This window comes from Abramis brama (assembly GCF_963993115.1).
Source record: "Abramis brama genome assembly, chromosome: 13".
NCBI lineage: Eukaryota > Metazoa > Chordata > Actinopteri > Cypriniformes > Leuciscidae > Abramis > Abramis brama.
In genome coordinates this window covers 31,925,058-31,951,739 of record NC_139975.1, presented here as the reverse complement: position 1 = coordinate 31,951,739, position 26,682 = coordinate 31,925,058, and the positions used below count along the sequence as shown (strand labels likewise).

General features: G+C 39.7%; 1 protein-coding gene across 1 annotated transcript; it reads right to left on the bottom strand.

The window, feature by feature from the left end:
- Positions 1–23,033: 23,033 nt before the first annotated feature.
- LOC311094703 (nuclear factor 7, brain-like) lies at positions 23,034–26,450 on the bottom strand. The gene is made up of 6 exons (XM_084132827.1): positions 25,853–26,450; positions 25,328–25,423; positions 24,987–25,217; positions 24,847–24,869; positions 24,647–24,765; positions 23,034–24,321 (listed from the first exon to the last, which is right to left on the bottom strand). Exons 1-6 carry the CDS (start codon positions 26,246–26,248, stop codon positions 23,780–23,782), a joined length of 1,407 nt encoding a protein of 468 aa, XP_083988953.1. The 5' UTR covers positions 26,249–26,450; the 3' UTR covers positions 23,034–23,779.
- Positions 26,451–26,682: the final 232 nt, after the last annotated feature.

Genomic DNA, 26,682 nt, shown 5'->3' with positions numbered 1-26,682 from the left:
TACTGCAAATTGGTGTTCCATGAAATATAAAATCACTATTTACATAGTTTAAGAATAGTTAGTTCACTCCCATGTGCCCTGCAGTGTCACAAATCAGCTGACCTGCAACAGATGCTTAACTACTTAGAAACAGGCGCTTCCTGCCTCCTTACTTTGTTATTTGATCTTATATACTCTTGACAATTAAAATTATGTTGGTTTAGGCATCAGAGACAAATCGTGTGTCTATATAGTCAAGACTAAAATTTACATGATTCCATTTTCTAAGTACGTCTAATTAAATGTAACCCAGACTTCTCTAAATGAACAGAAGACAAACATTGAGTCAGCAGTCCGTGTGCTTCTAAACTGCATACAAAGTGAAAGGGAAAGACCTCCGTCACATCAAAACACCATTGCTCAGCCTACTGCTACTGTTCCTACCAGCAGCAGACCTGTAAGACCAGCCACGGCGCAGCAGGAGATGCAAAGGTAAGTGATTGTTAGCAAAACTAAATTTTGCTTTTGGCAAAAATAACCACAATTATTGTGGTCAAAAAGTAGATCACTCTTACTTAACACAACTTAGGAAACATTCCAGTAATCACTCAGCCCTGTTGTAAAATAAGAATAGAATGTGTGCTGTGCTGAATTATCTTTATTTATACTATGGAGCTGTTGAAATCTTGAATCTGATTGGTTGATGAATATTCTAGGTGCGCAATTATTTTTAGGGAAATGCACGGCTAAAGTAGTTCCAGGCAGGTCTTGACCACATTAGGGGCTGATCACACCTGACGCGTTTTTTGCAGTGAGAGCCGCCTATTTTCAATTGGTTTCCTATGGCAGCGAGCGTTCTGCGCGCTGTTTATGCGCCTGCTGCGCCTCACGTTTTTGAAGTTGAAAAAAAAAGCAACTCTGAGTGGAAAAAGCGCCCGACGTCATTGCGTTTTTTTCCACTGTCCAATCGAATGAAGTGAGAGGCGGGCCTTCCGTTTAAGTGATGAAAGCTGAAACTGACGGCTGAAGGTCTGGAATTCATAGCAGCTTTCTTTGGCCAAGGCCCGCCCATAAGGCCGTTTGACCGACATGTCAAACAACCAATTACAGTTCGTTTCGTTCAGCGTCACATTTCGTTGCGTGGAAATGTCCCCACAACAACAGACCGGCGTGCAACAAGTCAGTCAGCATAGAAAATCAAAAAAGGAGAAGAAAACAAGCAGTAAGTCATTGATCTGTTCGTGCACGTATAACAACAATGGCGTCTGCATTACCACATCTGATCAAAACACCGAGTAAATCAGTAGGAAACGCAATTACACGTGTGCGCTTTGTTTCCCGGCGGACCGAAAATAAACGCGACACTCGCGCCCCCCCCGGAAATCCGATAAAATTCAACCAATCAGATGACGACTTCGACATTCCTGAAGTGTTTCCAGTTAAGTGTACCATATGCATCAGACGTTTAGCCAACGTTCCGTGGGCGTGACGTCTGAGGCTGAGACTACAGTTGCTTGAACGCCAGGAGAGTGCTATGATAGAGGATAAACTTGTGGTGCTCTCGCAGGTTACCAGGAGCTTAACGACTTCACGAACCGTAACTACCACAATGTTAACAGAAAGTAAATAAAGGTAATAAAAGGCTGATTTGACGTTTTCTTGACTGACAGGACAGCTGTTTCATTGGTTGCCTAGCAACATAAAAAACGCAGCGCACTGCTCGTTCTGTGTAATGTAAAGTGCTGTGCACCTCGCGTTTTCGAACCTGAAAAACGCGTCAGGTGTGATCGGCCCCTACAGTTCCATATCACTTCGCCACATGATTTCAATTATTTCAAAAGTCAAACAGACTTCAACAGCAAAAAAACAACAACAAAAAACAAAAGAGAACTGTGTAAGAACTGAACTGAGTGCTTAACTAATTGAGCTTGAACCGTTTAAATACACATACAGTACCTATGAGTCAAAGTTACATGTATTTTCAAGTAAAATGAGTCATTTATGTCTTAAGTTAACATGAACAATTGAGAAAGCAATGGAGGCTTGGGATGAGATGAAGTGAGTGGCATAAGAAATGAGTCCTACACACAAGAGCGTATTAAATTAAAAACATTAAACATGTTCTAAATAACGGTCTGAAAGCATCTAGTCTTGTTATTCTGTCAATCATTTTGCATGAATATACTGTATTAACAGCTGCTTGCCTCACAGTGAATTCATTTTCAGAGGTCAAGTAATAGGATAATATAGGCTACATATGAACATAATGAGGATTTCACTGGCAAGAAGAAGAACCGTTTTCACAGTGATTTCTGTAAAATAAATAGTTTATCCAATTGACTCTAAACTGTTTTAACAGTCATCAGCATCGTAATGTCACAGTTTGGACTTTTAGTTTGTTTCATCATATCTCCATGGTCACGAGCATTATGAGTTAGTTTAGTTCAGCTGTGTTTAATTAGCACCTCGTTATCTGCACTACTTATAAGTTCCTGCATGTCTGCTGTTCATTGGCTGCGTTCCAAACCGCATACTCAATGAGTAGGTACTTAATTTCAATAAGTACTTACTTAACGAGCGCTAAAAGAGTAGGTACTTTATTGCCAGATCTCGTTGAGTATGAATGAGAACCGGACATCTGCCATGTTGAAGTTATCATGTGACCTACAACGCGTTATCACACGCGCAACAACTTAAAAGATTTGAACGACACGTTTAATTCATCTATCTGTAAATATCTTGATATTGATTAAACTTGCTCATTTTGTGGTCTTTTTGAAGAAACTGCTGCCCATTTATTTTGTGAATACATTTAGGGTTGATTTAAGTTCTTATATTTAACCCTACTAATGTGACCCACCGTTTTATCCTTAACGATATTATTTATTTTTATTACGAAATCCCAAAATTGTCATCTCTTGAATATGTTGTTAATTTTTTATTTTTTTTATCCAAACCTTTTCATCCACAAGCAAAAGTGGCTAACTGCTTTATTTTTTCCTCTTTTTCTTGTTGAATTTAACTGTCGTTTCATCCCTCAGGCCTACAAATAACAAAAAATGTTTTTTTTTGAATTATATAATTAATTATTTAAGAAAATATATGTTAAGATATTCAACCTTGTAGGTTCTTTTTTCCTGTGTAAAAAAATCTCATACTATGTATGCAAAACATATATATATATATATATATATATATATATATATATTATGGGTTTGCATACTTAATGAGATTTTTTACAGATCTCATAACATCAGTAACTCGACAGCCCTACCTAGAATGGGTTTCCTCAGCGTTTGTAATGTCTCCACAAAGGGCAGCTTTTCGAAGATTCGCCTTTGGAGGAAAACTGTTTATTTTATACTCGAAAAATTTAAGTATCATTAATAATAAAAATTAATATTACCTCAGAATGAATTGCATTGCTATCCCACCCCAAAACATACAATAACAACAACGATAAATGCTGACCAATACTTAATTATAATACTTTTTACTGAAAATTATATAATTCAATAAAACAAACAAAATGTAATGTATGTCATATGACATAGCTATGCATGATTGAATACACTCTAGATGTGTATATAATGAACATATCTACATTTTCTTTCAAACAATTAAATAAAACATTAATTAAATAATTATATTTTATTTACTGACAACAATGAGAAATATTAATAAATTAGTAAAATAATTAATGAAAGTCACCATCACACAATAAACAAATGCATAAGTCAACACATGAAACAAAGCTTTATTCAAACTACAATCATGTATGTAGGCTACAGGCGCTGAACCACATCCTTCTACCATCTCAACACAGCGGTTCCCATTCTGCGGCTTTATTCTGATGACTCAGCTGACCGCCAGAGGTGAGCTGTGCCTTCGTGCCGGAGGTTGTTGCGTGATGTGTTGTGCTTCACAATCTGAGGCCAATAAGGGCAGGTGGAGTGATGGAGGGTCTCATAAGGGCAAGTGGAGTGATGGAGGGTCTCATCCATGGCACCATCTCCAGGATTCATCTCTGGGCTTCTCATCCTCAGTGCTCACACCAGCCTGCTGACATTTCAGATCCTACAAAATGCACAAACATAACACAAAAGCAGTAATTTTAACCACACAATGTCATTTGATTTCAGTATTATTTAGAAGACAAAACGCTTTTTTTCCACAAATGCCGCCATCATCTTTCCTGGCAGGTCCTGCTCCACCACAAAAGATCTGCAGCAAATGCACAGAAATCAAGAATCAGAAAGGTGCTGTAATAGCTATTGTAATAGTGAAATTACAATAATTAAAATAAACTACAACTTAAGATTTAAATAGTTGTTATTCATTTCTGTAGTTTACTCACTCAAAGCCTTCTTCAGCCACTCTCCACCGGATAAACACACATCTGTTCATCTGTCCCTGTAACATCCAGACAAGATTCACGTTACCTCTGTGATTTATGAGCTCAACACTACATTTAAATGTTGAGGTTGTTTTAACTTTTTTTCCAACATAAATGTTCCTCAATTTATTAACTACTAATGGACAAATAAAATAGATAACTTATGTTTAACGTTAGTTACTTTATAGATTTGTTCTACATAATAGCACACATTCATCACTCAGATGTCTATTTCATGTTGTGATATTTCAAGATTTTCCTGTCAGATGTAAATAGACATTTAAAATAAGCGTCTTTAAGATGTATATGGTTTATGTAAATCCACTTTAGAGACGTAACTTACGTGTCCTTACTGGAGCTCCCCTGTTAGCTAATCTAACGTTATACATAATAAAACGTGTTTTTACAGCAAAATCACAACTATACTATACTGTGTAACGTCTTTACACCTTCAACAATTCAACAGTTTACTCTACAGTAGTTCAACACATGCAATTTTAACAAAAGGAACTGTGTTTACTCACATTTGAAAGCACCCCCGTCGCCGATCTCTGCGATGTTTGATAATGACATATCCTCTCGCGTGGCCTCCTGGGATAGAAGAGTATCCATCGGTTGAGCACTCAAAAATCTGGCCGAAAGCAGTAAGCCATCCGGGAACTTCTCGCCTACTCTTTTATGAATACTGATGTTTCGAACGTACTGCTTCCTTCACGTACTGTTTTCGCCTACTATATAGTAGGAAAGTAGGCATATTCGAACGCACTTAAGTCCGAATCTCGCTATAATTAGTACGTCACCCAGGTAATTCTCGCCTACTCTTTTGGATTCGTACATACTTTTTCGCTCGCCTACTCTTTTTCCCATACTAAATAGTAGGGAAGTATGCGGTTTGGAACGCAGCCATTGTCTGGTCTCTGGTAGAGTCTGTATTACCTTGGAAACTCTTCATCTTCATCTTCATCTCTTCATCGACAGAGCAACCGTGACACGTAAATCCAGCAAAGTTTTTTATATTTCCTTTTTTTTAATGTATTTACATTTATAACACTATACATTGTATTATATTACCTTTGCATCAAAAAAGAAAAAAAGAAAAGAAAAAAAGAGTTACTGCTGTGAGGGTTTTCTAATGCAGTGACTGTGGGAGTGACGGATAAACTGACATCTTTCTCTCTTCTGACTGCTGTTATCAATCCCTCTCTATTTTTTCCCTCTTTTTGAAAGTTGTGAAAACTCTTTTGCCATTTGAACAAATGGAAACACGAAAAATGTATTTAATGTAGTCTCTCATTCACCGCTATAGAAGTTTCCCCAAATATGACGACTTCTGCTTCTGAGAAACCCGGAAATCTGAAAAGGGTCTATGACTAAAATGTGTCAACACTTTATGTTGTCTTACATATTGTAAACGTGGATTTAAACATACTTTCATTATTTTATAATCCTTTTAATGGTTACTTAATTACTCGGAGGATTTAGAGGACAAAAATTTCCGTGTCAATAAATAAACTGTCATAAACATTTGAAGCTTCGGAGCACAAATTTAATTCTGAAGACCCTCGAGAAGAAGAAAACTCTTGGAAGATTATTGTTGAAAAAAGTTACAAAAGTGAAAAAAAACATGTTAAACTCAAAACTGCTACCAAATAAAAGCCATGAATCTAAACAAGTTGTGTTTTAAATCTAAAAAAAAAAAAAAAGCTTTCAGTGAGATTTAGTTTGGGTTCAGGACTAAACTTTCCCCATTAAATGCCAGCACTGGTATAATCAACGCTGGGATTTGTGATTTGCAGTACAGTAGAAATTTTCTCTATTGCATATTACACACACACACACACACACACACACACACCATTTTTCTAGTACATGCATACAAACCACACTGACATCCACACAAATTATATCTGCATAATTTATCCAATTGATACGCAAATACGCAGAAGAAGAAAACATGAATAAAGCGAGTATTTGCTTTATAGGCCAAACCTGAGAAAATGGCGCCATCTTGTGAAAAAAGTCCAAATTAAAAAAAAAATTCTTTACCAACAGAATAAAAATGTTACATTTTTGTTTGTTAAATGGCCATGGGATAAAATAAAAGAAATGTAGTTTTCAGTGGGGATATTTTTGTCCTTAAGGTCTTGAGTGTAAATATTTTGTGTTACTAGTGTAAAATTGATTTATGAAAGAAAAAGATGAGAGTGAAATAAAAAGCTTCTCCTAAAGACGGACGTCATATTGTCTTCGTTTTCAACATAACAGATTTTGGTAACACTTTTACAGTGTCCTTGTTACATATGTATGTTACATGTACTTACCATACAGTAGTAATAGCAGTAAATTATGCATAATTACATGCAACTAACCCTCAACCTAATCCTAATCCTACCCTAACGCTATAGAAAGTACATGTAGTTAGTTATTATTACTCAGTACTTAAATGTATAATTACACTGTAACAATGACACCTTAAAATAAAGTGTAACTGTGATTTCTTTGTAGTCACCATTTCAATCCGGTGTGTGATTCAGCTCACTGTCACCGAACGGGTCATTGATTGATTATGTAAAACTCCAGACAAGTTTTCTTGCGTGTCCATTTTTAGCGCGTCTGTTGTGACTGTCGTACAATCTGACATTTATGACAACTGCGATCTTACAGTGTGACATGGATTACAGCGATGATCATGTTCGTACAGTCTGACAAGCAACAATCGTAAAGGACTATTATACATCGCACAGTGTGCACCCGGCTTAAGGACACACAAGTGTTAAGTTGGCTCTAAATTTTACATTTAAGTGTGATTGATCAATGAGACCCTTTTATTACAGTGTTATTATTGAAGCATAATTTGCAAAACTGAATTAGTCTAGAAGCAGAATCAGATTTAACTGTGATTTTCTGCTGTAATAAACAGTTTAACTGGTAAGATCCTCAGAGGAGTTGTGCAGAGATTATATAAGAATGGAAAGACTGTGTCGTTGAAGGTGGATGTGAATGTGAGTAAATGTGTGTTAGTTACAAGATCAGAGAATGACACTGTTCCTCTGTCATAGTCCAGCTGAACTCTCACACGCTGAAGCTTCTGTTTAACAGTGAAGACAGTGAGGCGTTGCTCTGGGTATTGTGAGGTGTATTCGCTGTTTATGTACCGCACACGCCAGACATTAGACTTAAAGAATCTCCCTTCCTTTGGTTTGATGCTGTGGTTATGTCACGATCCACACTCGGGAAGAAGGGAAAGATCCAAGGGTGCAGTATGAAATGTTTAATAGGGAAATCCTTACTCACAAACAGTCCAGGCAGGGGTCAAAACCAAAGAAGCAGTCCAAAACATAAAACAAATACAAAACCGGCAACAAGGCAGAATACGGAAGTGGTGTGAAAAATAGACAAGGACTCCGTGACACATACTGTACTAAAACAGACAGGGTATATATACACAGGGAACACAAGCTAAACAAGATAACAAGGGGGCGTGGTAAACTGAAACACCTGTGAAGACTAATCAACATAACGGGGAACAACTGAACATGACAAGACACATGGCAGGATCACATGACAAGCAGGGAATAATATGACAGACACTAACAAGGAACAAGACACAAAACCCACACCGTGACATAACCTCCCCTCTACGGAGCGGCTACCAGACGCTACAAGACGTGACAGACCAAACAAAAATCCAGGTGGGAGGTGGAGTGGTGGAGGATCAGGGGGAGGGAAGGGGGGCCAGGTCCATGGAGGGAAACGGGGACAGGGAGTGACAGTTCATCTGGCGGCCAGGGCGGAGCAGACAGTCCATCGGGCGGCCAGGGCGGAGCAGACAGTCCATCGGGCGGCCAGGGCGGAGACTTTCCCTCGGGTGGCCAGGGCGGAGACTTTCCCTCGGGCGGCCAGGGCGGAGACTTTCCCTCGGGCGGCCAAGGAACAGGCACCGGCTCAGGAACAGACACCACCGGCTCAGACACCACCGGCTCAGGAACAGACACCACCGGTTCAGACACCACCGGTTCAGGAACAGATACCACCGGCCCAGGAACAGACACCACCGGCTCAGACACCACCGGCTCGGGAACAGGCACCGGTTTAGGAACAGACACCACCGGCTCCGACACCACCGGCTCAGGAACAGACACCACCGGCCCAGGAACAGACACCACCGGCCCAGGAACAGGCACCGGCTCAGGCACTGGAACTGGCACCACCGACTCAGGCACTGGAACTGGCACCACTGACTCAGGCACCGGCTCTGGGACCACCGGCCTCGGGACCACCGGCCTCGGGACCACCGGCCTCGGGACCACCGGCCTCGGGACCGCCGGCCTCGGGACCACCGGCCTCGGGACCACCAGCCTCGGGACCACTGGAACTGGGCTGGAAACCACCAACCCAGGGTCGAAGAGGGGCCAGAGTGGAGAGTGGTGTTGGTCTTTCTCTCGTCCACCTCCTCTACTGCGGCCTCCACGGGTCCCGCGAAAAATGACCAATCGGGTCCCCTCAAAACCTTGCCCCCTCTCCCGCTCGGTGGCTGGGGAAGAGGCACTGGTAAACATACTGCTGGATCTTGACATGACGGAGTCCTTCTGTCACGATCCACACTCGGGAAGAAGGGAAAGATCCAAGGGTGCAGTATGAAATGTTTAATAGGGAAATCCTTACTCACAAACAGTCCAGGCAGGGGTCAAAACCAAAGAAGCAGTCCAAAACATAAAACAAATACAAAACCGGCAACAAGGCAGAATACGGAAGTGGTGTGAAAAATAGACAAGGACTCCGTGACACATACTAAAACAGACAGGGTATATATACACAGGGAACACAAGCTAAACAAGATAACAAGGGGGCGTGGTAAACTGAAACACCTGTGAAGACTAATCAACATAACGGGGAACAACTTAACATGACAAGACACATGGCAGGATCACATGACAAGCAGGGAATAATATGACAGACACTAACAAGGAACAAGACACAAAACCCACACTGTGACAGGTTAATCCAAGAGTCCAGAATGTATTGTCTCCAACCTCCACATCCCAGTAGTGTGTTCCTGAGTTAAAGCCCTCAGATCCCAGGACACATGAATAATAGTCAAACCTCTCTGGATTATCAGGAAGTGTTTTATCTCCATCACTGAAAGACACATTTGTCAGATCAGCAGAGAGTGTGAGATGAGGATTTGCTGTGTTTGGATCCAGAGTCAACGGAGCTGCAAAGAGAATAACATCAGATTACAGGATGAAATATGTTATTAGAAATGTAAATGTTAAACACAAAGATTTTGTTGAAAGAATTCATAAATGATAACAATGGTCTCTCAGTTACTGTCATAATTGATTGAGGCTTCAGGTTTGATATCAGTATTCAATAAACACTATTTTATCCTAATACATAAACATAAACCATGAGGAATAGACTTTTCATTATGAGTTCACTATATGATCTGATGATTTTCTGAAATACAGTTCAGATTCACTTAGTAATTCAAGTGATTATTAAATATATTTCTATCAAATGTTGATATTGTGTGTGTTTATATGTGAACTATCTTCTGCACTGGTGTCAAATCTGCTGAGACTCACTGTGTTGGACAGTTTCCAGCATCTTCTTCCAGACTCTGAACGGCAGGTTACCCAGATAACGCGACACATGAATCAAAGCTCCAGAACTCATCCGTGGATCCGGCTGTGAGATCTGGACTCTGAGGAACATTCAGGAGTCAGAACTGCAGTGAATTTGAGTTCAGATCCACTGAGAGAAGAGATACGAGCAGCTCACTCACCTTTCCATCGTGACTTTATAGTTCTGGAAAATATAGAGTTTGAAAACATTTTAATATCTTATCAAACACTCTCAGTGTCAATGAGTCTCTCTATACAAGTTGTTTTATGCACAGAGAATGACGCCAGATTGATTTGTCACCTTTAGAAACGAGACGTCATTGTCTTTCATCATCTCCTCCATGTCTCTGATTGTGTGTGAAAGAGCTGAGATGTGTGTGTTCATCTCCTCCAGCTTCTCCTTCATCCTCTGCTTCTTCTGCTCCTCTTCCTCTCTCAGTGCAGTGATTGTAGCTTCTTCGTCTCTGAGAAACTGATGAAGCTTCTCAAACTCTTCTTTAATCTGACGCTCTGTGTGCTCAGCTTGAGACTGAAATCAAATCACATTCACTTCAGTCAGCGCTGTATGAACACACTCCACTAATGTCAATAATAAACTCTGTGTGTGAATGTTGAGTATTAACTCTTTATATCCTCACCTTGATGCGTTTGATTGTTTTATTACACTCTTCTTTCATTTCTTCTCCATGTTTGAGCTTGTCTTGTAAGGACGTCAGTGCTGTATTAAATTCCTCCTACAGGTTAAGATGAAAATCTGTGAAACTTATTCAGCTCTAAGAGGTTTAAACATTGTATTTTTGGATGTTTTTATTGTTATATTATTCATATGTTGAATGGGTCATTGTCATGGAAGCATTTGTGTCTGAAATTGGCAGGAGATATATTTTTTAATTATTTAATTTGGAAAAGATGAACATCAAGAAATCATGTTTTCATCAAACATATATGTTTTTTTCAATGGCCAATTCTTAATTATTATATCCATGCATTTATAAAATCTAATTATATGTAACTCCTGATAGCACGCAAAATATGAAGGGCTTCCCTCTCTATACACTGTGCGCACAATTATTAGTGTAACGCAGGAGTTTCCTACATCACCTCCATTACATCCACGCAGGGAACCGTCTCCTGAGTATTAACAACTACAATTCCCATCATGCAGCCTATCTGGATTAAACACACTCACCTGTTAACCACTGATTGCCCTCACACCTGTATCCCATTTGCTCTTGTATATAACCAGCTCTCTACCCTCATTCAGTGTGAAGTATTGTAATTGCCCTGGCGTTCTTACTGAGCATTATCTACGTGTTTTCTCTTGCTGGTTTAGATCTCGGACTGTTTGTGGATATCCCGATCACTCTCTGGCTACCTTGACCTTGGACTGTCTCCCGGCTTACGATTATACTCTGGCTCCCTCGATCCTGGACTGTTTAACGTGTTTGACGAATCTCTGCCTGGCCTGGACTTCTACGCCTGTGTATTTGAGTACTCTTAGCCTAGCCCCTTCTACTATTGTCTGCTTAAATCAAATAAAAGCTGCAAATGGATCTTACCAACTCTGAGCAATCCTTACAATTAGGCAAGTTGTATTTTTGAGGCTTCATTTTATTATTGAACAACCACAGTGCTCTCAGTCAATCCAAAATGGTAATAAACATCAAACCTGAATATTTAAGGTAAGATTGTTTTGGCTTTATAGCGGTTCTTTAATAACGTTATTTTCCAGCTAAAGTTAGTTTTGATTGATTCACTTCCATCGCAACGATCATTTGTTATTAAATTAGGGGCCGCCAAGACGTGATCCTGTGAGAAACGCTGATGGCGTTCACATGCGCATTAAGAATTGGTTCTATAGTTATGTGCGTTTGAATATATGTGTGCAGGTTTGTAATTCCCTACAAACCAAGCCTAAACAAATTACTAGTGTTTCCTTATAGTTTTGATTCAGAATTTTATTTTATCAATTCGGGGTAGATACGCAAATTGAGTTTTCCCGACGACGCTTTATCTGTAGAGTGGGAAAGGGATCCTCCATTGGGAGAGACTAGGTGGCACTTCAGCACTGCGTTGTCATCGGGTCCAGGCGAAGGCCCTTCATCAGATCTGGATACGGCCTGGATCCGGCAGGCTGCGGGAAAACCTCGGGATAAACAAAGACACTAAATTAGTGTAGATGCCATTCTTCTCATGATGTAACGAATACATCAGGATTTATGGGAAGTGTTCCCGGTTCCAGCTGACCTAATCTATGCAGCCTAACATTGAATTATAGAAGTCTATAATGTATTATGTGAATGCTATGTCAAAGAGATGTGTCTTTAATTTAGCTTTGAACTGACAGACTGTGTCTGCTTCCCGGACAATGTTAGGAAGGTTGTTCCAAAGTTTTGGTGCTAAATAGGAAAAGGATCTACCGCCAGCAGTCGATTTTGATATTCTAGGTATTATCAACTGGCCAGAATTTTGAGATCGCAATAGACGTGAAGGACTATAATGCGTTAAGAGCTCGCTCAAGTACTGCGGAGCTAAACCATTTAGTGCTTTGTAAGTAATCAGCAATATTTTAAAATTGATGCGATGTTTAATAGGGAGCCAGTGCAGTTTTGACAGAACTGGGCTAATATGGTCATACTTCCTGGTTCTGGTAAGAACTCGAGCTGCTGCGTTTTAAACTAGCTGTAGTTTGTTTATTAAGCGTGCAGGACAACCACCCAGTAGAGCATTACAATAATCTAGCCTTAGTGTCATGAAAGCATGAACTAATTGTTCCGCATTTGTCAATGAGAGCATATGACGTAATTTAGATATATTTTTAAGATGGAAAAATGCAGTTTTACAGATACTAGACACGTGACTTTCAAATGAAAGATTGGTATCAAAGAGCACACCCAGGTTCCTAACCGACGACGAAGACTTAACAGAGCAGCCATCAAGTGTTAGACAGTATTCTAGGTTATTACGTGAGGAAGTTTTTTGTCCAGTAATTAGAATCTCTGTTTTTTCAGAATTTAGAAGTAGGAAATTGCGAGTCATCCAATTTTTTATATCCGCTATGCATTCTGTTAATTTAGTGAATTGGTAAGTTTCGTTCGGTTTTGAAGAAATAGATCTGAGTATCGTCGGCATAACAGTGGAAGCTAATTCCATGTTTCCTAATGATATCTCCTAATGGTAGCATGTACAGAGTCAACAGCAGCGGTCCTAGTACTGAGCCTTGTGGTACGCCATACTGAACTTGTGATCAATGAGACATCTCTTCATTTACTGCTACAAATTGATAACGGTCAGATAAGTATGATTTAAACCATGCTAGTGCAATTCCACTAATGCCAACATAGTTGTTTTTTTTTTTTTTTTTTTTTTTAAAAAAAATAAAAAAAATAATGCCAACATAGTTGTCTAGTTTATTTAAAAGAATGTTGTGGTCAATGGTGTCAAACGCAGCACTAAGATCAAGTAACACTAATAGAGAGATACAACCACGATCGGATGATAAGAGCAAGTCATTTGTGACTCTAACGAGAGCTGTCTCAGTACTATGGTACGGTCTAAATCCGGACTGAAAATCCTCACAGATATCATTTCTTTCTAAAAAGGAACACAGTTGTGAAGATACTGCCTTTTCTAGTATCTTTGACAGAAAAGGTAGATTCGAGATCGGCCTGTAATTGACTAATTCTGTAGGATCAAGTTGCGTCTTTTTAACAAGCGGTTTAATCATAGCCAGCTTAAAGTTTTTTGGTATGTATCCTAGAGACAAAGACGAATTAATGATATTAAGAAGAGGATCTATGACCTCTGGGAGCATCTCTTTCAGTAGCTTAGTCGGTATAGGGTCTAACATACATGTTGTCGATTTAGATGATTTAACGAGTTTAGTAAATTCTTCCTCTCCTATAGCAACGAATGAATCAAATTTTTCCTCAGGGAGACTGCAATGCACTGCCTGATGCGATACTGTAGTAGACGGTTGCATAGTTATAATTTTGTCCCTGATATTATCAATCTTATAAGTGAAGAAGTTCATAAAATCATTACTGCTGTGCTGCTTGGAAACTTCTGTGTTTGAAGCTTTCTTTTTCGTTAGTTTAGCCACTGTTTCAAATAAAAACCTAGGATTATGTTTATTTTCTTCAAATAGGGTTGAAAAATAAGCAGATCTAGCAGCTTTTAAAGCCTCTCTGTATGCAATCGAGCTCTCCTTCCATGAAATGTGAAATACCTCTAGTTTTGTTTTCTTCCAGTTGCGTTCCATTTTTCTGGCTGCTCTCTTAAGGGCCTGAGTGTGCTCGTTGTACCACGGCGTTGGATTATTTTCTTTAATCTTCTTTAAGCGCAAAGGAGCAACTGTGTCTAAGGTGCTGGAAAAGAGAGAGTTAAAAGTTTCTGTTGCAATATCAAGTTCTTCTAAGCTATCTGGGATGCTAAGATGATGAAACTGATCAGGAAGATTATTAATAAAGCAATCTTTAGTGGCAGAAGTGATAGGTCTAACATATTTGAAACACGGAGTCGGCTTTGCAGCCTTGGCTAAATGTAATTTACACGAGACTAGGTAATGATCTGAGATGTCATCGCTCTGCTGCAGAATTTCATCGGCATCAACATCTATTCCATGTGATAATATTAGATCTAGAGTATGATTACGATGATGAGTAGGTCCTGACACGTGTTGTCTAACTCCAATTGAGTTTACAATGTCTTTAAATGCCAAACCCAATGCATCTTTTTCATTATCGATGTGTATATTAAAATCACCAACAATTAGTACTTTATCTGCAGCCAATACTAACTCTGATAGAAAGTCCGCAAATTCTTTGATAAAGTCTGTATGGTGCCCTGGTGGCCTGTACACAGTAGCCAGCACAAATCTCAAATGTGTTTTATCATTTATACTATATATTTTTACATTAAGCACTAACACTTCAAAAGAATTATATTTAAAACTTGATTTCTTAGTGGTTTTGAAAATATTACTATAAATTACAGCAACACCACCCCCTTTGCGTTTCAGACGAGGCTCATGTTTATAAGAGTAATCTTGCGGGGTGGACTCATTTAAAGTAATGTAATCGTTTGGTTTTAGCCAGGTTTCTGTCAAACACAGCACATCTAGGTTATTATCTGAAATCATATCATTAACAATGAGTTCTTTTGAAGTAAGCGATCAAATATTCAGCAACCCAAGCTTTAGCATTTGCTCATCTGTATTATGGCTGATTTTTATTTGTTGAACATCAATAAAATTTTTAACCTTAGATGGGTTTAAACGTTTTTTGGATTTCCAAATTCGGGGAACAGACACAGTCTCTATATGATGATAGCTAGGTGAAAGAGGCTCTATGTGATGGGATTTATCTGACCTGGGTGACGTGAGGCCGCTAGCAGACGGTCGGTTTAGCCAGTCTGTCTGCTTCCTGACCTGGTGCCCAATTTGTCATGTTTGAGCTCTAAGACTATGAGCCATATTACTAGAGAGAAGAGCAGCACCATCCCAGGAGGGATGAATACCATCTCTTTTCAACAGGTCAGATTTGCCCCAAAAACTTTTCCAATTGTCTATGAATTCTATATTATTACGTGGACACCACTTAGACAGCCAGCGATTCAGTGAACACAATCTACTAACTATCTCATCACTCCTGCGAACAGGAAGGGGGCCAGAGCAAATTACAGTGCTTGACATCGTACTTGCGAGTTCACACACCTCTTTAATATTAATTTTGGTGATATGAACATCATTAGTGCCGACGTGAATAATGATCTTAGAGAATTTACGATTAGCATTAGCCAGCACTTTTAAATTTGCTTTGATGTCAGGCGCTCTGGCTCTCGGCAAACATGTGACTATGGTGGCTGGTGTCTCTATTTTCACGTTCCGTGTGATCGAATCACCAATTACTAGGGCACAATCAACAGAATTCTCAGTGGGTGTTTCACTGAGCGGGGCAAATCGATTTGTTATGGTAATCGGAACGGAAGAGTGTTTTTTTGATCCGCGACTAGAGCGATCCCTCACTGTCACCCATTTGCCCGGCTGCTCAGGCACTACTTCAGCTCGAACCACACCATGTAAAGAGTTCACGCTAGGCGCATCCAAAATAGTATCTAAAGCTCTAGCACTCTTACTATCCTCAATTAAAGTTTGGATGCGTGTTTCTAGTTCTGAAATCTTCTCCGTCAGCCTAACTGACTCCTTGCATTTATCACATATAAATCCTATATTGCCAACAGAGAAGGCTATGCTAAACATGTGACATGAAGTGCAGGTGACAATAACAGGACAAGACATTACTCACCGTGTTTGTTGACTGATTCTTACTCACCTGAGCTTTTTATGAACTCAAAGGCGCGCAAGAGAAAAATAAATAAATAAAAAAAATAGCTGAGCGCACGGGAGGCGCGTTAACAGGTTAGCAGTAGCGAATTACTAGCGGGTTGTGCTAGTAGTAACGGAAGCTAGCGATGTCAGGTTAATCTGAGATGTTGGGTAAGCTGTATTTAGTATAAACAACTACAAATTGTAGTAAATGATGGTTCAAAACAAAGAAATACGAGGCTAAGACGGAGCTTACAGCACCGAAGCAAACAAACTCACAGCAGGCAGCGAGGCAGACAGGAGCAATCTTTTCCATGTTTATTCTGAATCCCAAACTGTCGAGATGCATTAACACCATGTCTGCATCTTTGATTGCTTGCTCTTTCGACGAGGCGCATATCGGATAATCGTCTATGTATGACAGTATTCTTATCCCCTTGTTTCTCAACGGGAAAAGTGCTGCTTCCACACATTTGCTGAATACTCTTGGTGCTAGAGACAGACCAAAGGGCATTGTCTGAAATTCGTAAGCAGTGTCTCGAAATGCAAACCTGAGATACTTTCTGTGAGACGGGTATACATCTATGTGAAAATACGCGTCTGACAGATCGATCGTCACAAACCAGTCGTTCTGGCGGATGGATCGACAAAGTGTTTTGTGTGAATACATTTTGAATGAATACTTCCGTAGGTGTTTGTTTAACACACGGAGATCTAGAATTGGATGCAGAGATGTGCTCTCCTTCTTTGGAATCACAAAGTAACGGGAATAAAAACCCTGACAGCTCACTTCCTTTGGCACCACTCTGATGGCTCGTTTGTCTAAAAGAGTGTCTATCTTGGCCGTCAGGACGCGAGATGATTCTCCCTCAGCCACTGAGACTATCATACCATTGAATCTGGGTGGTTTCATGGCAAATTGAAGTCTGTATCCCCGTGAAATCGTGTTTACAACCCACGGATGAGCTGCACATGCGCGCCAACTGAGTATGCGAGCCGAGAGAGGTCCCCTGTATACTTCCCCAACACAGGCGCGCTTTGATGATGTCATTACCATCTCCGCGCTGACCCCTTCTAGAGGCGCGCGCGCTTCCTCCGGCGGAGAGGCTAGGGATACACGTTTCAATGTTTGGATTTTTTTGTAATCTATCGCCCTCGGCTGTCTGCCTGGCTGCGATAGTGAAACATTTATTGTGTTTATTGAATTCGGGGAGCATATCGCCCTTAGCTTGTGGCTTGGATGCGATAATGTAATTTTTATTAAACATTCCCCTGAACTGATAGGCGTTTGAAAACCCCGTGTGAGTGCTTGGTGACACTGGAGAACATTTTGACCTTGATAGCGTATAGCTAGAGCCCTTACTGAACTGAGAACAGGGCTGGACTCCCTCCTTCTCTTTACGGGCAGAGAGAGAAGTGCAGGGGAACATTCGCGTGTCAGGTCGCACGCTTTTTCTTCCGATCCTCGGGGTGGGGTGGGCGGTTCCTCGCCGCCGCGGACGCAAATTAATGTTTCCCCCAGGGTCCGGAGCTATCAGATCTCGGACGATGGCCAGATTGCTGCCCGCTGGGAGCCGGTCTCACATTCTTAGCCCCCGTCTGTCTCCCTCTCGCAGCAGCGGCTGCTGCAAAGCCCTGCCGTGTGTTTGCTTGCGTGGTAAACAGAAGTTAAAAGCTTAATCCTCCTGTTTCCTGAGGGTGCTGGTTTCTCTCATTTTCTCGAGAGCTGGTCCGAATAAGCCCTTCGTTGGGTCGAATGCAGCGTCCATCACCTCCGCTTTTTGAGCGTCGCTTAATCCAGACAGGTTCAGCCATAACGCTCTCTCTCCTGAAACGGCCAAAAGGGTCTTGCTCTTAAAGGGGCTACTCCAATGGCGGGACATCTCCTTCATGCACGCCGGCACGGTGGGTAGGAGTTGTCTCGTTGTGGTTTGAGCAGGCGGTAGCCTTTTCCAGTCATAAAGGTCCCTCTCTGCTCCTTCTGAATCCTGAGCCGCGGGCCACGCTAGGCCCAGTTTTGCTCGCTTGCACACCTTGTGCAGGTTACCGTCTGCCTGAGAGCCCGAGTCAGTCGCGCTAGGGGGTCTAGACTGTTGGACAGGGAAGAGAGAGTTGTCTTCCTCCTCCTCGTCGTCCATGTCCAAATCGAGGAGGTCAGAGTTAGCATCGCCCTCCTCGTGTGTGAGAAGGCCCTCGGAAAGAGGAGGCATATCCGGGGATTCGGCTTCCATCATATCAGCCCAGCTCGTCATGGTAGCTCGCTGATGGTCAGTAGCCTTAGGTTTCGCGACTCTCAGCCTTCTCTCCAAAATTTTTACCGGCAATGATGCACAGTGAACACACGTTTGTGGGTCCGCAAGCGACGTTTGAGCATGTTTAGAGCCCATGCACACGATGCACATGGGATGGGGGTCCCTGCCCGAGACGGTTGCTCCACATGACGATGGACACGGGCGGGGTGCAGGCTCCTTGCTTTTCGACTCATTCCCTTTGGCGGGGGTAATGACTGTCAACATAACGGCTGGAGAGAGAAGGAGTGATTCAAAGACTCGTCACAACACGTTAGTCCGATGGTTCACAGGGTAACGTTAGTTAGCCCTTTTCGCGGCTCACCTGACGTGTAAAGCCTAACGGTGGCTTGACACCACTGAAAATCCTACCGTCGTGATAATACGCGATAGTCCAAACAGAATAGCTCGCCTTGACGCGTACACTATTCGGTGTGACACTTAACACAGTCCAATCCACTGATGTCGCGTTCGGTAGCGTAATCCAATGACGGTCCGCTTGTTGAACAGTAAAAGCGAAATCAGCGAAAAGGTTGGACGTGCTGAGAGAACTTGTTGTAGTCCCTCACAGGAAGAAAGCGAGAATAATGACTTTGTTAGGGGTCGACCTGAGTTATATAGGTGGGGCAGAGCCTGATCTCAGATCGACCTGTCTGTCAAAGACAGACGTGGTGGCATACAGTGTTGCCAGATTAGAAATCTCGAAGTATGGTACCAAAACCTCAAAATTAGCGTTTTTTGAGAAAAATGATCGTACACGAACCAAACGCATAAAATATAGCTATTTTCCAACAATTTTATTTTCCAAATAATTTTACAGCCAATTTAAACAAGCTGTGTAATACGCTCACACTAACTGGAGGAAGTGGCTACTTAACTTTTTTTTTGCCAAAGTGCAAAAGATATGCCGACAGTCCACATTTTGAACTAGACCATAATTAAACTATGATAAGGAGAGAAAAAAAGTGCACAATTAACACTAGAAAGATTCAAATTTGACCTATAAGTCGCTGTCATCATCGGATGTATCTGGCAACACTGTGCGGGCGACACCGTGTGGTGTGTGTGTGTGTATACGTGCTTGCGTGCAGGCAGGCGAGCCTGCGAAATGATTCAGGGTCAGAGAGAAGCGGTATGTGCGTTTGGACGAACGACTGAAAACTCTGAAATTATCGTACATTATGGGATTTTTTTTCCATTATTGATCTTACATCGTACAGAGGTCAAAATTATCGTACAAATATGATAATTATCGTACATCTGGCAACACTGGTGGCATAGGAGCTTCCGTAGTTGGTCACGCCCAAAGCGATTCCCATGGTGAAACACCGAGCGAAGTTAAAAAAAAAAGAACTACTTTATAGTGAAGAGTTGACAACAACACTGTTAATACTTACATGATGTCCTTATATCAAGTTCCTTATCAATTTTCCTTTGACTCAGGGAAGAGGAAGAGTAGAGAAAATCTTTTAACTTTGAACTTTTATGCAGTAAAAATTTAATTTACACAGGATTATTGTGACAAGTGCATATAAAAGTAAAAAAAATAAATAAATAATAAAATCAAATTTAATTTGAAAAAGCGCAGATCTTATTGTAAACGATTCATCCATGTACACGTTTTTTTTTTTTTTTTTTTTTACTTTTTGTAATATTTAATCCAATCATTTATTCTCCTTAAACTCTACAATCGACTGTTAGCTCACATTCATTTTTGAGTGCAACATCCACATCTCAACATCTGATTCATTAACAACTGATGAACCTGCCCTGCACTATTTCTTTTTTTATTATGTTACACTTGGATGTGTGTCACAATATGTAAGAAAAGTTTCACTATTTCCTTTTAATTGTGACTTTAGGTCATTCACCTTTATTTTTACCACACTTTATACAATACATAATGTTTCAAAGCAGCTTTACAGATAAACAGGAAAATAATGATCAATGATGCAAACCAGATCTAAAAAGACAACAGTGTCATTGTTCAGCTGAAGTCTGTTCAGTGTTGATTCAGTTCAGTTCAATTACTGTGTGAAGATCATCAACTCTGAAATGAGTTCAGTTCATCTATAAGCAGCTCTACAGAAGATAATAATGTTATTTTGAGTCAGTTCAACACTGATTCATTCAGTTCAATAACAGTGTCATGTTAATGTTACTGTCACCAAATCCCAGCATGCACTGAAGTCACTGGTGCGGAGAACGGGTCCTGTTACATCATCAGTGGACATTTTGTTTTATTCATGGTGTTATGACTTATATTTGTCACTGCAGATGTACTTAAAATAAATTGAAGTGCATTAGTTTGCATATGGTGCTCTATACATACATATACTGTATACACACACACACACACACACATATATATACACTATAGAAAGTATCTACTTTGCTTGTTATTCTGTCAATCATTTTGCATAAATATATAAACAGTTGCTTGCCTCACAGTGCATTCATATGTTTCAGATCTCGAGGTTATAGAATAATATACAGGTCCTTCTCAATAAATTAGCATATTGTGATAAAGTTCATTATTTTCCATAATGTAATGATAAAAATTAAACTTTCATATATTTTAGATTCATTGCACACCAACTGAAATATTTCAGGTCTTTTATTGTTTTAATACTGATGATTTTGGCATACAGCTCATGAAAACCCAAATAAATACATATCTCAATAAATTAGCATATTTCATCCGATCAATAAAAGAAAAGTGTTTTTAATACAAAAAAAGTCAACCTTCAAATAATTATGTTCAGTTATGCACTCAATACTTGGTCGGGAATCCTTTTGCAGAAATGACTGCTTCAATGCGGCGTGGCATGGAGGCAATCAGCCTGTGGCACTGCTGAGGTGTTATGGAGGCCCAGGATGCTTCGATAGCGGCCTTAAGCTCATCCAGAGTGTTGGGTCTTGCGTCTCTCAACTTTCTCTTCACAATATCCCACAGATTCTCTATGGGGTTCAGGTCAGGAGAGTTGGCAGGCCAATTGAGCACAGTAATACCATGGTCAGTAAACCATTTACCAGTGGTTTTGGCACTGTGAGCAGGTGCCAGGTCGTGCTGAAAAATGAAATCTTCATCTCCATAAAGCTTTTCAGCAGATGGAAGCATGAAGTGCTCCAAAATCTCCTGATAGCTAGCTGCATTGACCCTGCCCTTGATAAAACACAGTGGACCAACACCAGCAGCTGACATGGCACCCCAGACCATCACTGACTGTGGGTACTTGACACTGGCATTTTGGCATTTCCTTCTCCCCAGTCTTCCTCCAGACTCTGGCACCTTGATTTCCGAATGACATGCAAAATTTGTCCAAAAGTCCAGTGCTGCTTCTCTGTAGCCCAGGTCAGGCGCTTCTGCCGCTGTTTCTGGTTCAAAAGTGGCTTGACCTGGGGAATGCGGCACCTGTAGCCCATTTCCTGCACACGCCTGTGCACGGTGGCTCTGGATGTTTCTACTCCAGACTCAGTCCACTGCTTCCGCAGGTCCCCCAAGGTCTGGAATCGGTCCTTCTCCACAATCTTCCTCAGGGTCACCCAGGGTCCGGTCACCTCTTCTCATTGTGCAGCGTTTTTTGCCACACTTTTTCCTTTCCACAGACTTGCCACTGAGGTGCCTTGATACAGCACTCTGGGAACAGCCTATTCGTTCAGAAATTTCTTTCTGTGTCTTACCCTCTTGCTTGAGGGTGTCAATGATGGCCTTCTGGTCAGCAGTCTTACCCATGATTGCGGTTTTGAGTAATGAACCAGGCTGGGAGTTTTTAAAAGCCTCAGGAATCTTTTGCAGGTGTTTAGAGTTAATTAGCTGATTCAGATGATTAGGTTAATAGCTTGTTTAGAGAACCTTTTCATGATATGCTAATTTATTGAGATAGGTATTTTGGGTTTTCATGAGCTGTATGCCAAAATCATCAGTATTAAAACAATAAAAGACCTGAAATAGTTCAGTTGGTGTGCAATGAATCTAAAATATATAAAAGTTTAATTTTTATCATTACATTATTGAAAATAATGAACTTTATCACAATATGCTAATTTATTTAGAAGGACCTGTACATATGAACATATGAGGATTTCAGTGGCAAGAAGATTACTAAAATGTCTCTCTACTTTGTTGTCTTAAATATTGTAAATGTGAATTTAAACATGCTTTCATTATAACATCATTATATGACTTATTGAATTTATAATAATAATAATAATAATAATAATTAAACAGAATGACTTAACAGAAGTCAGATTTTTAACCCTTATGCGTCAATTAAAAAAAGTTACTCTGAGGTCCTTAGAGGACAAAAATGTAAGTGTCAGAAAACACAGACTTACGTTTGCTCTCATTTTCAAGAAGACCCATGTCAGATTATATATATTTTGTTTTTTAAATAAAGAAGATACAAATATTTATTAATATTTATTTATGAAAAGTCAAACCTGCTATAAAATCAAAGCCATAAATCTAAATAAGTTTCAAATTTAAAGTTAAAAAGTTTAAAAAGTTTGTTTGGGTTCAGTACCAAACTTTTCCCATTGAATGCCTGCAAAGCTCCACTGGGATTTTGCTATATTTATAGTACAGTAGAATTTTTCTTGATCAAATATTACATGCACAATATATATATATATTTTTTTTTGGTAAATGCACACAATTATTACACAATAATTTATCCAATTGACTCTAATATGCAGATGTAGAAAACAGGAAAAAAGTGAGTATTTGCTTTAAAGACCTAACCTGAGAAAACGGCTTGTAAAAAAAGAGTAACCTTTTTTTGAAGCCTTTCCAACAGAACAAAAGCCCATTAACAAAGACTGCATCATTTTGTAGTTAAAATAGCCATTTTAATGGGTTTCAATGATGAATTTTTTGTCTGTAAGGTCCTGAGTGTAAAGTGTGATTAGTGGATGAAAAAGATGAGGGTGAAATAAGAAAATTCCAAAAAAAATTACACACTTGTGTCAAAATTGATGCAGTTGGCATTAACACAGGAACATAAAAAAACTAAACTGAAAAAGACAAAAATGTCCTTTAGGACACACAAGTGTTAAGTCGGCTCAAAATTTAACATTTAAGTGTGATTGATGAACGTGACCCTTTGTGTTGTTATTGAAGCATAATTTGCAAAACTGAATTAATCTATAAGCAGAATCAGATTTAATTGTGATTTTCTGCTGTAATAAAGAGTTTAACTGGTAAGATCCTCAGAGGAGTTGTACAGCGATTATATAAGAATGGAAAGACTGTGTCGTTGAAGGTGGATGTGAATGTGAGTAAATGTGTGTTAGTTACAGGATCAGAGAATGACACTGTTCCTCTGTCATAGTCCAGCTGAACTCTCACACGCTGAAGCTTCTGTTTAACAGTAAAGACAGTGTGGCTTTGCTCTGGGGATTTTGAGCTGTATTTGCTGTTCCTGTAATCCACACACCAGACATTAGACTTAAAGAAAACCAGTCCCTTCCTTTGGTTTGATGCTGTGGTTATTCCAAGACTCCAGCTTGTATTGTCTCCAAACTCCACATCCCAGCAGTGTGTTCCTGAGTTAAAGCCCTCAGATCCCAGGACACATGCAAACCTGTCAAACCTCTCTGGATTATCAGGAAGTGTTTTATCTCCATCACTGAACGACACACTCGTCAGATCAGCAGAGAGTGTGAGCCGAGGTTCTGCTGTGTTTGGATCCAGAGTCAACGGAGCTGCAAAGAGAATAACATCAGATTACAGGATGAAATATGATGTATTAGAAATGTAAATGTAAAACACATAAAGACTTTGTTAAAAGAAATCATAAATCATGCTCTCATAACAATGGTCTCTCAGTTACTGTCAGAATGGATTGAGGCTTCAGGTTTAATATCAGTATTCAATAAACACTATTGTATCCTAATACATAAACATAGACCATGAGGAATAGACTTTTCATTATGAGTTCACTGTATGATCTGATGATTTTCTGAAATACAGTTCAGATTCACTTGGAAATTATTAAATATATCAAATATTAATGTTGCTGAGACTCACTGTGTTGGACAGTTTCCAGCATCTTCTTCCAGACTCTGAACGGCAGGTTACCCAGATAACGCGACACATGAATCAAAGCTCCAGAACTCATCCGTGGATCCGGCTGTGAGATCTGGACTCTGAGGAACATTCAGGAGTCAGAACTGCAGTGAATTTGAGTTCAGATCCACTGAGAGAAGAGATACGAGCAGCTCACTCACCTTTCCATCATGACTTTATAGTTCTGGAAAATATAGAGTTTGAAAACATTTTAATATCTTATCAAACACTCTCAGTGTCAATGAGTCTCTCTATACAAGTTGTTTTATGCACAGAGAATGAAGCCAGATTGATTTGTCACCTTTAGAAACGAGACGTCATTGACTTTCATCATCTCCTCCATGTCTCTGATTGTGTGTGAAAGAGCTGAGATGTGTGTGTTCATCTCCTCCAGCTTCTCCTTCATCCTCTGCTTCTTCTGCTCCTCTTCCTCTCTCAGTGCAGTGATTGTAGCTTCTTCTTCGTCTCTGAGAAACTGATGAAGCTTCTCAAACTCTTCTTTAATCTGACGCTCTGTGTGCTCAGCTTGAGACTGAAATCAAATCACATTCACTTCAGTCAGCGCTGTATGAACACACACTCCACTAATGTCAATAATAAACTGCGTGTGAATGTTGAGTATTTAACTCTTTATATCCTCACCTTGATGTGTTCAATTGTTTCATCACACTTTTTCTTCATTTGTTCTCCATGTTTGAGCTTGTTTTGTAAGGACGTCAGAGCTGTATTAAATTCCTCCTACAGGTTAAGATGAAAATCTGTGAAACTTATGCAGCTATAAGAGGTTTAAACATTGGATGTTTGGATGTTTTTATTGTTATATTATTTATATGTTGAATGGGTCATTCTCAAGGAAGCATTTGTGTGTGAAAATTGCAGGACATCAAGAAACATCAAGAAATCATCATGCCCAATTCTTAATTATTATATCCATGCAGTTGTAAATTTGTGGTTGTGCAAATATTTTTTTCAAAAGATGTTTTGTGCCAATGCTGTTACATTCAAGAAGATTTGAACATTAGACGGTTGAAGATTAGAGCAGAATTTTATATCAGAGAGATATAAAGATTTAGTCTGAGCAAAAATAAATTCTGGTCTATTGTAAACACAAATAATACTCTATGTTTAGCACTGTATTCAGCATGAAATCAGAGATATTTGTCTTACCTTGTAAGATGAAAGCACTTCACTGATGGGTCTGAATGTGTGATTGGTGTGTTTCTCTGAGTCTCTGCACACTAAACACACAGGCTGTTTGTCCTCCAGACAGAAGAGTTTGAGTTTCTCACTGTGTAAACTGCAGATCTCCTCAGATCCTGATGAGCGTTTCTCATTTCCCTCCTTTATCAATGAATCACACAAGTTTTTTAACGCAAGATTAACTAAAGGTTCAACTTTTGAGGATCTTCTCCTGCAGACAGGACACTCCTGAGTTTCCTTAGTTCTCCAGAACTGTTGTAGACACTCTTTACAAATACTGTGACTACAGGACAGAATAACAGGAGTCTTGAAGATTTCACAGCAAACAGGACAAGAAAGCTCTTGCACAGATTTTGAATCCATTTCCTCGTCTTGTAAAAGATCCAATGATCTACAATTTACTTTCACTTTCTGAACTTTGGTTTAAAGAGTAAACAACTATTACAATCAAAATCTGGGTTAATTCAGAAATAAACAAAAATGCTATAATATAATGTGTCCTCCTCTGTTCTTCACAACACTGACTCGTTTTAGCTTTCAGTAAAAATGAAAGTAAATAATGACTAGTCACTTCCTGGTTGGTTTTGTAAGAGGGTGGAGTTACTCGATGTATAGTTTTATCTTTATTTATCTTTATTTTTGTATTTGTGCTTTCAAGCATATTATGTACTCAATGAACTGGATAAAAAATCAAGTGATAATCTGTAGCATAAAAAAGATTATAAGATAATTTAATAATGTAAAACAAAATAAGTTTAATAAAATATATTTGGCCTATTTAGAGTGAGGCTGTCAAT